The sequence below is a fragment of the Buteo buteo genome, chromosome 23 (assembly GCF_964188355.1).
Source record: "Buteo buteo chromosome 23, bButBut1.hap1.1, whole genome shotgun sequence".
Taxonomy (NCBI): Eukaryota; Metazoa; Chordata; class Aves; order Accipitriformes; family Accipitridae; genus Buteo; species Buteo buteo.
The window spans coordinates 732,697-749,800 of record NC_134193.1 but is presented as its reverse complement, the minus strand read 5'-3'; the positions used below and the strand labels follow the sequence as shown (position 1 = coordinate 749,800).

Sequence of the window (17,104 nt, the reverse complement as noted above, 5' to 3'; positions counted from 1 at the left end):
CACGGGGACACTCACCTGTAGCCATCCCAAACCCCAACCAAAGCCTCCTCCTGCAGCTGAAGAGGTGGGAAAGGGGCATCTCACCCCTGCTGGAAGGGGATGAGCTTCCACAGCCAGCAGGACCCACTCAGTAGGAGCCTTGGGGTGCTGGAGCAGTGGGTGGACACCCAGGCTCTGCCACAGCCCTGTTCACCTCTCCTCAAAATTGACCCTAAATACACATCATCTGGCACACAGAAGTGTGATTCTAGAAAAGAAGTTCAACATTTGATGAGTAAATTGTAAAAAACCCAAGTTTATTTGAAAAAAAAAAAACAAAAACCAAACCAAAACAGCCTCTTACATGATTTCTGATCAACATTTACTAGAACTTTGAGAGCCATTAACCTGCTCCACGTACGTTGAGATATTTCCCAGCACTAAAAAATAAAAAATAAATACGTACAAATTCTTTCCTCCCCCTTACGTGTCCTAGATTCGAGTAGTTAAGGCATCCACTGCCTTAAGATCTCAGTTGAACAGAAGCAAGTAAAAGAGGTTTCTCTAAGAGATAAAAGAGCAAAAGCAGAAGGCCTGTCTCAGGGATGTACCATCTCCACCCGGCCCACCCGGCCCCTCTGCTCTGCCCAGGGTCAGGCACCCAAAACACCCGTCTGGGTAGGACTGAACAGCGCAGGGATGCTCCAGTGGAAACCCACCCCAAGGGGGGGACGGGCAGCACAGCCCAATGGCAGGACTGAGGCCGGCACCCCGACCCGGCACCGCCAGCTGAGCCCCCCGCGTCCGCACCCGTTTCACATCACCCAGTACTGGGCTGAGAAGAGGCACTGCTAGGGTAGAGTCGGGGGGCAGGGGGGACCCCAGCCCTCCCCACGGGGGGCTCGGCTGCAGGGGCCGGGTGCACAGGGACTGCCGCGGCCCCGGAGCGGGCAACGCTGCCCAACGTGAAGCGCGGCCGTCCTTCTCCAACCCCAATATCCCGTGAGAGCACAGCTACAAAAGAGGGATTTTAAAGAACTACAGTAGCTAAAGTGTTTTCAAAACATACCTAAAGACCACCTACAGAGCCAGGAGGCACCGGGCACGGGAGCCGAAGACCACCCTGCCCCGTGCCCGGATCTTCCCCTCCGCGGAGGGCCTGCGGTAAGAAGCGTGTGAAGCAGTATTCATCCGGGGCTGGCCCTGAAGCCCATCGTGCTTCAACAAATCCAGTATCCTGCTTTTTATGGCTTTTTAACAACAAAACTCCCCCAAACACACGCATACGCCCCCCCACCCCCACCCCAAGCAGAATACAGAGCTAAAGCACGGTTTAGAGTTAAGGCTCGTCCAGATTCAGCTAGATATGAAGACTGTAAGGCACGTATTAGTACATTCATGTTACTGTTAAAAAGCCAGCCTATAAAAAGCCCCCCTGCCCCCCGACACACGAGGATACTGTGTGCGTAGCCCTGTTACCTTTGTTGAACACAGATGGAAAGACAATTCAGAGCCTGGTTAAAAATGAACACCTGGTTTAAACACTTCTCACGGCCGCCCAGCGCCAGCGGAGCACTGCCCCAGCCGCCGCGCCAGGGCAGCGGCGCTTCCCCGACACTCCGGGATTGAGACCGGTCCCTCACATGTGGCTCTCCTCCTCTTTGACACCATCCTCCGCGCTCTTCTGAGGCGAGGGGGCCACGTCGTTGTTTGCCTCTTTCTGCTTCTCAGCCTCGTCGATGTTGGTCTCCTCCTCCTTCCCTTCGTTCCTCGCCTTCTCCTCCGCCTTCTGCTCCTTTGCCACCAGGCGGTAGTTGATGCCCATCCCGATGAAGAGGTAGATCCCAGAGACAATGAGGATGATCCCACAGGCCCAGTACGTGTACTTGTAGTCACCGTACATGTCGTTGAGCTTCCCTGAGGGACAGAGAGGGGACAGCTTAGCGGGACACCCCCCGAACCGCTCCAGGTTGTGGAGATGCTCCCAAGAGCAGCCCGTGCCCATCACCCTCAGCTTCGGTCCTCTATTCCTCCAGCCCCTGCTCGCCCACCCGGCGCCAGGGGCTCAGCCCCCACCTCCTCAGCCATCCCTCAGATGCTGGGGCAGCCTCAGGGCCAGCGCTCGCCCCCCCTCGCCCCAGCCCCAGCGCCGAGGGCTGCCCCGCCGCTCAGAGGGACCTGCCACCGCTCGGGGAGGCCGGGCAGAGCTCCCCGGGCACAGCACGCCCTACCTAGCAGAGGGGGTCCCAGGAGCACGGGGCAGCACTCCACGATGGTCACCAGGCCGACAGCGCTGGAGAACCGCTGCGCTCCCACCAGGTCCATCAGGGTCTCAAACAGGACCGAGCTCAGCCAGCCGAAGGCAAAGCCGAAGAAGCCGGCGTAAATGCAGAAGCCGGCGTAGGTGGTGGACATGGGGGCCAGGAGGTGGCACACCCCGTTGTAAATGACAGAGATGGCGAAGAAGTACTGGACTCTGGGTCTGATCCACTTGGTGTTTGCCACCAGTCCCATGGAAGGCCTGGCCACCATGTCGACGAAGGCCAGGATGGAGAGCAGGAAGGCTGCAGACTCGTTAGCAATCTTCTTGCTCTTTGCGTAGTTGCTGAGGAAGACCAAGGGAGTGAATAGCCCGAAGAACATGATCACGTTGCCCGACAGATAGAGCAGGAAGCCCCTGTGCGTGAACAGGGAAAGGTCCAAGAACTTGTTGATGGTCTGGAAAAAGGTGCTCTTCTGTTTCTTGGCCTTCCCACCGATGAGGTCTGTGCCGGTGTCACCGTCGTCCTTTTTCACCGCCTTCCCAGCTTCCTGCAGCACCTCCTTAGCAGCCTCTTTCTTCAGCTGATCTGGCTTGGGGCCTATGGGCCGCATCAGGGATCCGGCGACGCAGCAGTTCAGCAGGAGACCGCCGAGGATGAGGAAGCTGCCGCGCCAGCCAAATATGCCAAAGAAGAGCTGGTTCACGGGTGCCAAGGTGGAGAGGAACACAGGGCTGCCTGCCATCGCCAGCCCGTTAGCCAGGGGACGCTTCTTGAAGAAGTACTTGCCGATCATGGTTAAGGCTGGGTTCAAGTTAAATGCGAGTCCAAGGCCTGAAGGAGAGGAGAGACGAGGGGCTCAGAGCTCGACCACCCCCACAAGCCAGCAGCACCGGCAGAAGGGCTGGTGGGACGAGCCGGAGAGTGGGCTTTCAGTTCTGGGGGTTTCCCAGCTCCGTTAAGGCTGTATTGACTTCCCAATTGCACGGGCAGCACTCGGTCCCTGCTGCCGACTTGGGAGGAAGCACCAGGGCAGCAGAGAAGCCGCGTGCAGGAATTCAGGAGCCAGAAGGGGAGAACCGCCCCAGCTCGTGACAAACCTTACGTCGACTGGCTGGGCACAAGCCTAACCCAGGGCAGGAACAACAGATGCTCTCTATTCTCAGTACCAAATACGAGTCCCGTGTAGAGTCACTAGTACAGTCTCCCCAAGTTATGTCACCAGGGCCATCTCTTATTAGAATATGGAACAGGAATCAGGATTTATGCAAATTCACCACAGACATGCCCTAATAATTACTGGGTCCAAGTTGCTCCTCTTGCTGCCTCGGGAGAGGACTTACCTCCGTTGCAGCCCCCCTAGGGCAGAGCCATCACTTACCCCCTACGACCCCAACGCAGAAGTAGAGCTCCTCCACCGTGTTGCAGAAAGAGGCTGCTATCAGCCCACACCCGGAGAGGCAGCCGCCAGCGATCATGATGGGCCGGCTGCCGTATTTGTTCACCAGGATGCTGCTGATGGGACCTAGGGTGTTGAAGGAGATATGCCCAGAGATGAGTTATCTTTGCACGAGAGACAAAACAGATGCATGCAGGCACACTGGAGGTTTATTGCCACAGGCTTCTAGCTTTCGCAGAGTGACACTTCACCCAGCGAGGGAATTGGGGTAAGGGGAAAGGACAGGAGGTTCAGAGGCAGCTGGAGATAAGAGAGTGAGATGTGGTTAGAGCACAGAAAGCTGAGGCTTCTCCTCTGAGCAAGCTGCCTTCTGTGGGCTAAGCCAGGAGCTGCCTGGACACCAGCTGCCACCCAGGGACAGGGGTTTGGGACAGGGTAAAGCCACCCAGCCCCACACAGTGCTCTCCTTTGGGCTGGGGGCTCTGCCCTGCTCGTGGCCACCTGCCCAGCACAGGCTGGAGTCTGGGCAGCAAAGCAAGCACACAGCAGCTGCCTGTCTCCAGTGAGAGGTTTCTGATCAAGACCAAAGCTGTGAAAAAACAGCTTCGAGGGGCGCAGGCAAAGCCCCCCAAGGGCTCGCGGGAGGAGTGGCACCGTGCCGCCCCGGGGAGAAGGGGTGCTTCTGTTTTCACTGCTACCCCTAAGGCGGGACAAGCCCAATTGCTCTGCACACCCACCTTTTAAGTGCTTCATTATCAGCTTTAATCCAAAGCAAACAGTGATTAGATACTGCGAAGCATGCTCTACAGATACTAAAATGTATTTAAATAAACTGAATGAACATCCATTGAATATTAACAGACCTAGTTTTGCCATTAACAGATAGCAAGGTTGTCAACATGTTATTCATGGGTCCTCAGACTCTACTTGACCTTTCTGCCCAGTTTAAACAAAGCCTGGAGAAGGTTACAGAAGCCCTGCTGCCAGACACTGCCCCCAGCCCCGTGGCATCCCACTCACTGCAGCCAGCGTGGTGCCGATGTGCCAGCCAGAGCAGCCTGTGCCAGTGGCTCCAACCTGATGCCACCAGCAGTCACGGAGGGGCCATGTCCCTGGTGCCATGAGAGGCAGCAGCAGGTCCCAGAGGCTGTCACATCACCCCAAGCCCCACACTCTTCCCCACAGAGCACTCAGCACTTTGCAAAACCCGTACCTTGAACCCAGCAAACATGATGCCCCTGGACAGAGTCTACAGGCAGCAGCAGCCTTTCCTCCAGGAGATCCAGTCTCGAGCAGCAGGCTCCAAGGGCAGCTAGCAGGAAGCTACCTGGCTGGGCAGCATTATGTACCCTGGTGGCAATTTCCGCCCCCTGCCTTTTTTTTTTTTTAATTAAAAAAAAATTCACACCCACTCCTATCTTACAGACCTGCATGAAGCACTTTTGACCAAATGTTAGCAGATCTATTTTGATTATTCAGGCTGTGAAATAAGTGTAAGTAATGGAGCCAGAGCCCTCCCTAATCCTAAATGTGGAGTTGAGCAAAGGGCATGAGATCATTACATCCATGTACCCTGGTGACTGCATGGGGCGGCTGCATGGGGCTGCAGGACATGCCGCTCCACCACCGCCAGCCCTGCCCAGGACAGGAGCTACCCCAGCTCTGCAAGATACCATCAGCCCAGCATGTTTTGCCAAAGCATAAGCTACTTTTTTTGCCTCCAGGCAATCCCACAGGTCCTGCAGGAAGGTGACCTGGAGGACAGGGGGAATAGGATGCGCACTGTGACCGCTCCAGTGCGATTCAGACCCTGCAAAGGGTCTGGGCTCAGGCCGCAGGAGCCCTAGAACGAGTGAGTGGGCAGCAGCATGTTCCCATGCTCCAGCAGCTGGGGGATGCACCCGGGCAGGTCTGAGGTACCTTCAGCATCCCTGCCACCAGCTTACAGGCAAACGGTTTCCAGACTGGCGAGCTGCTGGGATTTAATGGCAACAGTTCAAAGGGAGCAGGAGAGACAGTGTCAGCGTGGAGGGAGGGGGACAGGGGGACGACCCCAGGACTGGAGGAGGGAGCTCTCACCCCAGCTGCTGGGCAGCTCCAGGCAGAGCTGCCCCTGGGGCACCCAGAGGAATCAGCTCTGAGCTATTAGGAGAGGAGGAATGGCCCAGATTGAGTCTCATTAAGGCAGTTACACGGTTTACAAGCTTGTTATAACATCGGAGCAGGGAAATGTGCTGGTCGCTTCGCTAGCTGAGCGAGGACAAAGCCGAGCCTGTTTCCCCAAAGGAAAAGCCTCGTGCTTAGCCGGGCGCTGACGTCAGCTCCTTTCGATGCACAAATGCAACGAGGACGCGGGCAGTTCGCCAGCTGGGGATGGCAGCAGTACAAGCTCCGATTTGCCTCTGAAGTGGACACAACAGCAGGCTCCCAATAAGAGTTTCTTTCAGCCGAGTGATCCAGTGCAAAGCTGCATTTGCAGGTGGGTACAAGACACCAGGGTTTGGAGACCGGCGAGGCGAGGGCTGGGAACGCATCGCCCTGCGGGGAGCACCCTGCCTGCTCCTCGCTGGTTACAGACAACCGTAAAGCACACAGCCTGGGGATTAAAAGGCTCCAAGAAACAGTTTCTGAAGGATGGGGGAGGGGAGCTGCTTCAGTTTAAGTAGTTTTGCTTTATTCTGCTCATGTCTCTACTTCCAGTGCGCACTGCCACCCTCAAACAGCACAAGCTGCTACGGCGCTGCTCTGCACCAGTGAGGAAGAACAGCCAGCGCCAGGTTTCAGAGCACTCCAGAACACAGAGCTGACCAGAAACTGGGGACAGATCCCTAGATACGGCCACTGTTTGCTGGAAACAAATAAACAAAATTAAAAAATCGATGTCTTATCTAAAAGAAAAAGACCGCGTGAGCGGGGCTTCTACATACGGCCCAGCACCTCCCCTGGCCTTCAGCCAGGCGCTGGAAGCAGACAGAGCCCGCAGCACACTGTAACAAGGACAAGGGCAGAATTACACAAGTCATAATTCCCCGGAAAGATTTTACTTACAGCTTTGCAGAGGAGGACAGATTAACCCGGTTTTTGCATTCTGGGCATTAAATAGAACTTTTTGAGCAACCTCCATCAAGCAAACTCGTGAAGGGAAGTTTTGCTCTCAAGGAGAGAATTCCAACTTTTGACAAAGTTTCAGTTGTTGTTACCATACCAAGGTGCAAATAATCAGACCCAGCAGGAGAGCTGCATCCTGTACTGCAACACACAAGCAGGTGTACTGCTGCCTCCGGTCCACTTACCTCCTGCATACATAACAGCCAGCATGATGGAGGAGATCCACGAGACTTTGCTGCTGGATGCATTGAAGATGACCTCAATCTCTTTGAAGAACACGGTGATGGATTTGGGGAAGGCATAGGAAAACCCAATGGAGATGAAGGCTCCGATGACCACAGCCCATCCCCATCCTCCTTCAGGAGGAGTGTATCCCACGGGGCCTCCGATGGCCGGTGGCATCTTGAACCAAGTTGGCGATGACTCAGTTGGGGTTCAAAGATCTGCAAAGGACAAAGTATTGCCTCAGCTGAAAGAATATGGCTGCATCCCAGCTCCCCGGCATCCAACGGCACGGCTTGAGCCCTGCTCTTGAGGCTGGCATGGTACCAGTGCCCCAGGCCATCTCTGGGAGAGCTCATCCGACAGCCGAGCACTCGGGGCTCACCAGCACACCGGCCTCACAACGCTGTCCCAAAACACATGCTCAGGTTGCGGCTGGCCTTTAAGAGCCCTGGCCAGCAGGTATTTATCAGCAACAAAGATGTGATACCCTGTCCTAAGCTGAAAAGGGCAGGCAATGTCCTAGCCAGCAGCAGCCAGAGCAGAGCGGTGAAGCGGGCAGGGCTACCGGCGGCACAGGGCTGGACCGGCGGAGGGTCGAGCAGGGCAGCGGCCAGGCTGGCCAGGGCTCGCCTGCCTGGGGCAGAGCCCCTGCAGCTCCTCCAGGAGCGCGATCCCAGCACCACCCCGGCACACCGTGGAATCTTGGCAAGCCCCGGGCCACCCGGAGCAGGAGCAGCACACCCAGGTTATTAAATGCAGACACACCAGGGGAAATAAGTCCATGTGCACGAGCCAGGACACCTCTGTTTCTGCAAAGAGAGAGCAGGCAGGCAGGTGTCACAGCACACCTGCCAGCCCTGAAGGTCCACGGGCTGCGGATAAACCTAGCCTGAGGTGACAGGGGAAGGCTCCCACACACTGCCAGCACTGCCCAGGGAGGGGAGGTGGGTCTGCCCGGAGCAGCCCCAGCAGAGCCCAGGTCCCCAGGGGCTTGGCCCCAGCACGGTATCCCCGACCCAGCTGCGGCCAAACCCTCCTCCCCTACTGAAAAGGCTACAGCGGGTTTCACAAAAGCACCCCAAGTGGAAAAAACAATTCGCCTTAAAAGCTCAAAACCAGAAGGGATTAGAAAACAAAATAAATGGGGAAATGTCATCCAGGCTTGCTAAAGTGCAGAATCCCCTTAGAGAGGCCGATTGGGAGCAATTTGGAGACCGGCAGGGTCAGGCTGCTCCCACCTTCCCCATGCTGCAGCTGCCGTACGCCTGGCTCGCACCCTGGGGCTGCGGTTACTCAGAAAGTAAGGCTGTTTCAAGCAGCAGAGAGCAGCACAAGCCGTCCCAGGGAGGAAACGCAACCAGAGCAGCTGCTCACATACGTGGTTTACAATATGCAAAGCAACAGGAATCACTACAGTCCCCGGAACTCCTGCGTGCCCCCGCAGATTTTAGAACACACTTTCTGATGCCCCGTGGCCCTCCCTGGCCTCGCAGCCACAGACACGCCACCCCCCCACCACCCATATTAAGAACCATCAGCCAAGGTGGGAACATGGGGCTCCTTTTCCAGAGCCCACCCCTCGCTCTGCAGTTCTCTGCTCTGCTGCTCAGGTTTCCACTGGAATAAAAAGCCGCCCCCGAGCAGGAGAGCTGTCTCCAGAGCTCCCACGGGTCACACCAGGCACAGTGACAACTTCAAAGCAGCGTGCTGGCTCAGAGAGGTGCAACCTCCTATTTATAGCACGCATCCATTCAGGCTCGCAGCGATTACCATCTCATCCACAGCTGCTGACATGCCAGCATCTACCTGGCACGTCCCCTCGTGCCCTCGGCACACCACACAGTACCATGGGCGCCCGCCTTGGTTTTGCTTGCTCCGCGTCACTTTGGCGCACATCCGAGGCCGGGATCCAGGTGTCCCGGCTGAAGCACCGCTGGTGGCCCCGAGCCACGGGGAGCCCCCGCTCCCACCTGGCACCGGAGGCAAAGGCGGCAAAGTTACCTGATACGGCACCGGGTCTGCCAGAGCCACCCGACACCCGGACGAGCTCAGGTGATGCCTCAGACCCACACGAGGCAAGAGGAAGCAAAGCACAGGAGGCTGGTTTCCGTAAGCCGCTAAGACTGGTTTAGCCCGACCCAGACACCGATTTTTTTCACTGGCAGAGCATTTTCCTGCATCCCAGCCAGTGCGACACATGACCATCACGAGCAGATCCGAGCCACCCTGCTGCTCCAACAAAGGAATCATTTACAAGACGCTGCCCCGGGCACGTCCGCGGCTGAACTATGCCCAGGAGCCAGCGGAGCCGATTTCCTCTCTCGGACCCCCAGGCACAGCAGCCGGGCTGAGCGGCCCCTTCAGCACCGGGCCAAGCCCACACCAGCGGGTCCGGCTGCAGGCAAGCCCCCGCGGCAGAGCCTGCAGCCAGCACACACCCGCAGGCACCAGCCTGGCATCGGCAGTCGGAGAGGAAAGTGCCAGGCTCTGCAGAGGCTCACCAGGTACCTCTGGCTTCTCAGTATGGGGAGCAGCCCACCCACCCACCATGCTCTTTCTGAAAAGCCATTATGAACACTGGGTTTTGCTTAACATCACTTCCCCACGTGGGCTGCACACTGGAGTTTCCAGCCACCTCTTGCTTTGAGTCATACTGAGCTTTCACAGCTTTCAGTGAACATTGAAGTATCATCTAGCTACACTGACTTGTCCGAAACACATTTTTAAAAGATGAGACTACCAGGTGTTGGCAATAAAAATGACCAGCAAGGAATACAATCTACTTGTTAGCGCTAATGAAAACTACTGGCAATAAAAGCTATCCAAAGCAAAAGCTGGGGGGTGCTGATGAGGTGTTGGGGATTTTTCCCTTTTGCTCCTGAGACACACAAACAGGTTTAATTCTTCCACCGCTCCTGAGGAGCTCGACTGCACCAAAATTACTGTGGCTTGGTTCGTCTTATTTGTTCTTTCCCTGCAAGCAGCATTTCTCCTCCTGCGGGTGCTCAGGTGGCATCTCTCTATAAAATGAAAGACTTTTGGCGGGTTAGACATGACCTCTCTTGCATTGCTGAGGCACAGCGAAAAACCTTGAACTGAACAAGGTTTGAGACCATGAAGCAAGATTCCCAAAGCCTGACGCCAGAGGGTTTACATGATGAGTTCTGCATGCCACAACATTTTTCCCTGACTCATTGAAAATCCTTATTAAGAAAGACCAGTTTTAGAAAGCTCTTTCTTCAACCGCATTAAGGCTTCTTGCCGATTTCCTCCTTGCCCCCACACAGAAGTAGTTTCAAATGAGAGAGGAAAAAAAAAAAAAAAGCACATGTAAGGCAGCCAGTTCAATTGGAAAGCTTCCCTTCCCTTTGCAAAAAGGAAAAAAAAAAAAAAAAACCAACAACAAAAAAAACACCCAGAACATAGTTATGACATTTACAGCTCTGTTTTGGAAGAGCTGCAACGTGTAAGACGTGTTTGGAAATCAAATTCACAGCTGCCAGGCAGCCAGCTACAGTTTGCCCTATTAGGAAATAAAATAACCATATTTGCAGTAATTAAGACTGATGAGACCAAGTAATGACTGCAAGTATCACATCTGCTCCCCGTAAACGTCTTGACTAATCCGCAGGAATGGGTAGCCTACAGCAACCCTTCTCTGCACAGCAATGGCAAGAGCAGAAATTGAGGCTTCTCAGGCAACGAGGACTGTATCATCTTGAAACAGATCCCACAAAAGACTAAAACCCTTTCCATCTCCTAGGTCCTACACACAAGCACTGTTATCCCTTCTCCGGAGGGTCCTGGAATAGGAAGATTTCGAGACTGCTAGTTACATAATGCGGCAAATTGCTGCGCTTCTAAAAGCCCCGGATTGGCAGGACTCCAGAGCAGAAAGACAGAGGCTCACATTTATGAAGTGCTGCAAATGCCGCAAAATATTTCTGGGGCAAACCCTTTATGAAAGTGTCCTCACGCTGCTCCTTTTTGGGGTCAGAAGAAGACAGGACGTCCCCTGCCCACACAGGGGGCTGTACCCAGGCACCACGTGCCTGTGCCTCTGCCTCCCCTCGCACATCCCTCCAGCTCAAGGCTTTCCTACGCCAGGCATACACTCTCCTGGCATTTGCTGCCGTGTGAGCTTGCAAAACGCTTCCCACGGAGCAGGGCACTCGGGAGAGGCTGGCAGAGCTGAGGCTGGAGAAAGGCAGGCTTCCTCGCTCGGCTGCAGGGCAGGTGGCAGAGCCCCAGGTTCTGCTCCCACAGCCCATCACCGCCCCGGAGCCTGCACAGGCTGGCAGGGCTGTCCTGTGCCGCTGCAGGCAAAGGCTCACCCAGCACCTCGGCACGCTCCTCCTCGGCAGGCGTGAAGTCCATGGCAGCTCGTCCCAGCACCGCTGCAGCCAGGCCGCCTCCACTCCCGGCCATCTGCTCCTCCTGCACTCTCCCAGCTCCAGAGAGGGACGTGGCGATGTCTGGAGTGGGATCTCAGCAGCCACAAGATCCCCAGGGAGGTGTCTGCTGTACGACAGCCATTTGGGCTCCTCGTGCCTTTGTCAGCTGGACCCAGCCTTTGGCCAGCAAATGCCGACTCTGAAACGCCCAGGCCAGGCAGGACGGGCACAAGGCAGCACAAAGCTGCCCCTTGCCAGCAGCACCAGACCCCGCTCCCCAAGGGGGCTCCTGCCACGAGCCCCCAGCAGGGGGGAGGGACACGGGACGGGGACGCTGCTTCCTGGGAGCCTGGCAAGCACCCGTTCCCACCAGCCCTGTCCCAAAGCATTATCCAAACAAGAGCCTGAAACACATCTACCCATCCCCACCCCAGCCTCCCAAACTCAGATCACAGCGACAGGCTCTTCCAGTGCTCAACACGCGGTGGGGATAGCACGGGGCCATAAACACCCCCGTGGGAGACTCGTCCGCGTGGGAAGCCAACGGACCCCGAGCATCTCTTCTGATCCCTGAAACTAAACTGAGATCTCGTACTTACTGCCGGAGAAATAAATGGAGGCGTTGGCAATCGCGAGCTGTTTACAGCCAGTAACACTTTATAGCTTCAAATTTGGCCTTTTTTTGGCCAGAAGCAAGATGAAATAGAGATTGTTATGAGCTAATGAGACACCACTTTCACCAGTTTTAAGCGGGTTTATAGCATTAAGCGTGGAGCTGTAATTCCAGCGAGCACCCATAGCCCGGGTTTAACCTGGCGGCACATGGCCTACGTGACTCCCCAGCACTTGCAAGGGCTCTGCACCAAGACAATAGTCGATTGAGGTCCTGCTCAGCCGCAGCGTTCGCTGGTGGGGTGAGGCGAGGTCAGCAGCACGGGCAGGGTTTGCTCGAGGCCGGCAGCCCGCACGGGTTGAGCTCAAGGTTTTTGTCAGAAGCGGCCCAGCCCGCTCCTCGCCTCTCCCCACCGGGGACGGCCAGCGCATCCTCAGACGTGCCCCGGTCTGCCAGCCCGGTGAGCTAACCCGGGCACGCAGACAGGCAGACGCCACGGGGCACGGCGGCCGCGCTGGCAGAGGCGGCATCGGCAGCTGCCCTCCTCCCGCTCCCAGCTGCGCCCCGCCGCCGGCACGAGCCCCAGCCTGCAGAGGCACGGAGCGGCCCGCTCACCCCGCCCGCGGCCGGCACTCCCCGGGCAGGGCCAGAGGTCTTCCCTGGACACCGGCCGTGGGTCTCTCCGGCGGCCAGAGCCCCCCACCCCCGGCCACCCGAGGACGGCTCCCAGCGCGGCAGCCGCGGCGCACGGGCTGCGAAAGGCTGCGAGCCGCCTTGTGAAGCGGGATGTTGGGATGGTTTGTCAGGAGCTTTGTCGCGGAACAACCCACCAAACAGAAAGACGGGCAGCTACTTCTGCCTACCAGACAGATACCAGGCAAGGTCCCACCCTGGGCGGCCGTGCCTGGTTATTAGCACCAGTGATGCTCAGCCTGTCAGATCAAGGACCATGCGTCTTACTGGTATGAGAAAGCGTCAAGTTTAAGCAGGCTATGAACAAGACCAAGGCAGAAAGCCTGGCTTATTTCTGTACCAGAAACTGGCTGTGGCAATGGCTCTCCCGGAGCCCTCTGACCCAAAACCCTGCAGGCGGACCCGGAGGGGTTTGCAGGTGGGTTACAAGAACGTTGCGTGAAGTAGCTCTATAGGCATCCTCTGGGCTCAAGTCAGCTTCAACCCCAGGCACAGCACCCGGAGCCCCCTCTCTAATCCGCCCCACGAGAGGACAGCTCATCCCCCGGCAGCCGGGGCTGGCGGCTGCCCACCCTGTGCTCACAGCCCATCTCGCTGCCGGCGCTTCAGCCCAGGGAGCTGCAGGGCTGTGGAAAGGCTCAGCCACACAGGTTTGAAGGGACTCACCCAAAAGGCACAAGTTTAAGAAGCGCAGCCCTTACAGTACAAGACACCTGCCCTCCAGCTCAGAGGTACTGGGGACAGAGCAAAGGCACTGCTGGCAATACAGCCCCAGACTCCGCTCATGCCCCTGTCCCTAGGGGAAGGGCTTCCCGCAGCACTGGCTGTCAGCCCCCCAAGCCAGCCAAGCCCCCCAGTCTCAGGAGGGGACACGGGCTTCTCAGCCCCTGTGCAGGGTTTCACAGTCCCACCCCGAGCACAAGCCGTGCTCTGCCAGGGAACAGAGCCAATCCTCCCCACACCAGTGGTGCTCGGGAACGCTCCCAGGACGTCCCGTGCCCGCCAGGAAATCCTCAGAATGAGAAAAATGTGGTACAGAATAGCATCGGCATTCCTTCACTTGCACCGCCAGCCAGGGATGCAGCCACTCCAGGTTTCAGGGCAGAGCAGGGCAGTGTGAGGCTGCAAAACCCCAGAAAGTCACAGCCATTACAATCAAACCACGACTGCCACTCTCTTCCCCAAGAGCAAGAGTCTGAGCTGTCTGCTCCCAGCCACCGCCACATTATCGCTCTGTTAAAGGCCTCAAACCAGGGCTGGGGCAGTACTGGTTAAAGAGGTGGGAGACTCTCACCAACGCCCCAGCAGCACTCGGGTGACTGCGGTTTCAGGAATTAACTACAGCCCCACATGAATCTTCTTTGGCTACAGTACAACTACACTGCAGAAGCTTTAAGGGCACATTTGAAAGTGAGTCATACAGACACTACTGGTGAGAGGCTCCCACTTTCTTAAAAGTTGGTATTACAGGCTGATTCCACAGAAGGAAATAGGAAAAGCCATAAAAGTGCAACAATGAGATTAGCACTATAGTGCTTAATGGGATGCAACTCGCCTCCCTTAGCCTACGTGCAGCTTTTCAACTCCTCATAAAGGTTATACGAAATAATAGCGTGCAAGTCACTGGGTATTTTCCACCTTAGCTGCCAGATAATCAGGCCAATTGCGTGAGATAGGAGCCAACAGAGAGCACATGCAACCATTTGCACCTTTTTCAGGAACCACCTTCTGGGAAGGGGACAATGCTTCACACCTTCCCCCCTCCCTGCAGGGCCAGGATGGGGCACAGGCACCCCTGTGACTTTGAGGCAGGGAGGTTAGTGGTATATTATCAAACCACTTGTTTGTAATTAAGAGATCCATCACCCCAGTGATTAATCTGAGATTGAGAAAGCCCCTTCTCACAAAGCCAGGGGCTCTGGGGGTTTCTCTGTGCCTGGAGGCCGAGTCCGTCCCCCACCCCCAGCACACACCAGCTACTCCCTGCACTGGCCCATTTCTCAGCCCTGCTCCTTTCCTTCTAGACACAGCCAAGAAAACCTCAGAGCAAAGACACCCAGGAGAATCAGCCAGCACTAAATTACCTCACTTAGCATGAAAATAGGATGCTTGTGCACCACAAAAAGGCTTAAGGCTCACAGAAAAGCACAAAACCAGTATCATTAGATTTCAGGTTTCTTGTGATGCAACTAAAAAAAACCCATCTTTTCTCCTCAGAAGAAACTTAAAGTCCAGAAACATCGGCAACCCTTGTGCCAGGTGCCCAACCTCACAGGGCATGGTGGGAGCCGGGCAGAAGGGGCCATGCAGCAGTTGGGCAACGTGCTGTTACAGGGAAGGACACAAATCCCACCCCTCCCACTGCAGGCACAAGTTATCCACAATTCCTTCCGATCCTCCTGTGCCCGCTCATCCCCTTTCCTCAGGTCAACTTCCAACCCCGCAAGCACCGCTCACCTTTTTGTGACGCATTCGCGCACCCCTCGCCTGCGGGACCCCGGCCCGAGCCAGGGCACCCACCCTGGGCGAAGCACCCCGCCAGCACGTCCGCTGGGGCCCACTCGCCCTCCCCAGGAGCGCAGCTGCCACCCGGCCCCGCTCGGCTCCCCGAGCACCAGATCCTGGGGCTAGCAAATACCTGCCAGCGGCCACCGGGCTTCAAAGAGCACGGTCCCCGGACCCCAGGCCGTGGCGAGCGGGAGCCCCTCGCCACCGAGGGCCAGCTTGCAGCGGCTGCCGGCGAGCTCCGGCGGTCCCGGCTTCCCGCAGCCCATCACCGCAGGATTGGGCCGGCCGGGCGGCAGCCTGCCGGCACCGCGGAGGGCGGCTGCGGGCTGGGGGGGGCAAAAACGGGCATCAGAAACCGCCCCTCCCGGGGCTTGGGCCCGCGGGTTCCTCCCCGCAAGCGCCGACCCCAGCAGCCGGTCACGTCGCTGGAAGGACTGCGGCAACTCGCCCACCCGAGTGACTTCGAGCGCCGGAGGTCCAGCTCCTGCTAAGGGGAAACACGCGAGGGCCGGTGCGAGGACCCGAGTGGGCAGCGGCGTCGCGGAGCGGTCCCCACGCAGTGGCAGAGGGCTCCAGTAGCGCTCCGCACGACGGCTGCCCGGGGGGAAGGGGAGAGAGCCCCCTCCCAGCCCCGGTGTCGCAGACCCACCCTCGCCCGCAGGGCGCGCTTCCCACGCGGTTCCCGCGGACCTCGGCCGGAGCCGCATCCCCGGGGCTCCCCTTCTCTTATCGGGCGCCAGACACTCGGGTTAATCGCCTCTTCCCCCCGCACCCCACCTCTATCGGGGACCTGCAAGACGGTGCGGACGGACCCTCCCGCGCAGCCCCCCAAAACCAGCCGGCCGTGCCTCCGGTGGGGAGCGGTCAAGGGCGGCCGGGCCCCCTCCCCGCCGGCCGCGCCGGGGACGAGACTCGCCACGGCGGAGGGACGAGGAACCCAGCGGGACAGGACAACCCCCCGCCGGCCCTCAACCCCCCCCCACCCCGGGACCCCCGAGGCCACCAGCCGCCCCCGGCCCAGCGCCCCTCAGGGCCCGCGCCCCACCGAGGGAGGTCACCGGGACAAGGGCGCGGGGCGGGCGGCTGCTGCCGGCGGCCCGGGCGGCGATGGCGGGGGGAGGCTGGGGGGGGGGGAATGGACTCGTCCCGCAAACGGGGTCGCTCCGGGCAGGGCGCGCGTGGGACCCTCAGCCACGCGGCTGGGTCAGCGCAGGAACAAAACCCGGGCCGCCCTGCACCCCCGGGCTGGGGGCGCCGGAAGGCCCGGCCCGGCCAGACCCGCCGCCGGCGGGAAATTCCCCGGTGCGCCGAGCCCGGCGGCACCGCCGCCGCCGGCTGCACCGCCGCCGCCGGCTGCGCCCACGCGCGACCGGCTAAAGGTACGGACCCGCGACCCGCCGCCGGCACGGCCCCGCCGCGGCCCCGCCTGCCCGGGATCCCCACGCCGGGCAGGGAGCGGCAGCGGCGGCCCCGGGCTGCGCGGAGCCGGAGAGCGCCGGAGCCCCGGCCCGACCCCGCGCCCCCGCCCGTCCCGTCCCGTCCCGTCCCGCCACGTGGGCCGCCGCGGCGCCGGGCCCTACCTGCGCGTGCCGCCGCCGGCCGAGTGCCGCCGCCCCCGCCCCCGCCGCTATAAGGGCGGAGGGGCCGCGCCGCGCCGCGGAGGGCGGAGAGCGGGTCGGGCCGCCGCCGAGCGCCGCCCCCCCCCCACACACACACTCCCCCCTCCCCACCCGCCGCGCCACGTGCGCGCCGCCCCGGCCCGCGCCGCCACGGCAGCCCCCGCGGGCCCCCGGGATCGGCGGCCGCGCCGAGCCGAGCCGTGCGCCCCGGCACGTACCGCCCCGCCGCGCCGGCGGGGGGAAAAGGCGGCGGCGGCGGCGGGAGGGAGCGCAGCCCGCCCCGGTTGCCGCCGCCCCAGCCCCTC

General features: G+C 58.9%; 1 protein-coding gene across 2 annotated transcripts; it reads right to left on the bottom strand.

Moving 5' to 3' along the window:
- Window positions 1-275: 275 nt before the first annotated feature.
- Window positions 276-16,861, bottom strand: SLC16A1 (solute carrier family 16 member 1). 2 transcript variants are annotated; one of them, XM_075054864.1, is made up of 5 exons: window positions 16,761-16,861; window positions 6,933-7,190; window positions 3,622-3,765; window positions 2,211-3,074; window positions 276-1,896 (listed from the first exon to the last, which is right to left on the bottom strand). In XM_075054864.1, the coding sequence occupies exons 2-5, from the start codon at window positions 7,147-7,149 to the stop codon at window positions 1,619-1,621; spliced, it is 1,503 nt and encodes a 500-aa protein (XP_074910965.1). In that variant the 5' UTR covers window positions 7,150-7,190; window positions 16,761-16,861; the 3' UTR covers window positions 276-1,618. The 2 variants fall into 2 exon arrangements, with proteins under 2 accessions (XP_074910965.1, XP_074910966.1); XM_075054865.1 differs by lacking the exon at window positions 16,761-16,861 and adding an exon at window positions 7,738-7,757.
- Between the last annotated feature and the right edge of the window lie 243 nt (window positions 16,862-17,104).

Bases quoted from the DNA above. Each gene is read 5' to 3' on its own strand.
- SLC16A1 (XM_075054864.1), bottom strand. From the start codon at position 7,149: ATGCCACCGGCCATCGGAGGCCCCGTGGGATACACTCCTCCTGAAGGA. The intron at 3,766-6,932 runs GTAAGTGGACCG...TCAACACCCTAG, and splicing joins GGCTGTTATGTATGCAGGAG to GTCCCATCAGCAGCATCCTG. The intron at 1,897-2,210 runs GTAGGGCGTGCT...TCTGTCCCTCAG, and splicing joins CCTGGGACCCCCTCTGCTAG to GGAAGCTCAACGACATGTAC.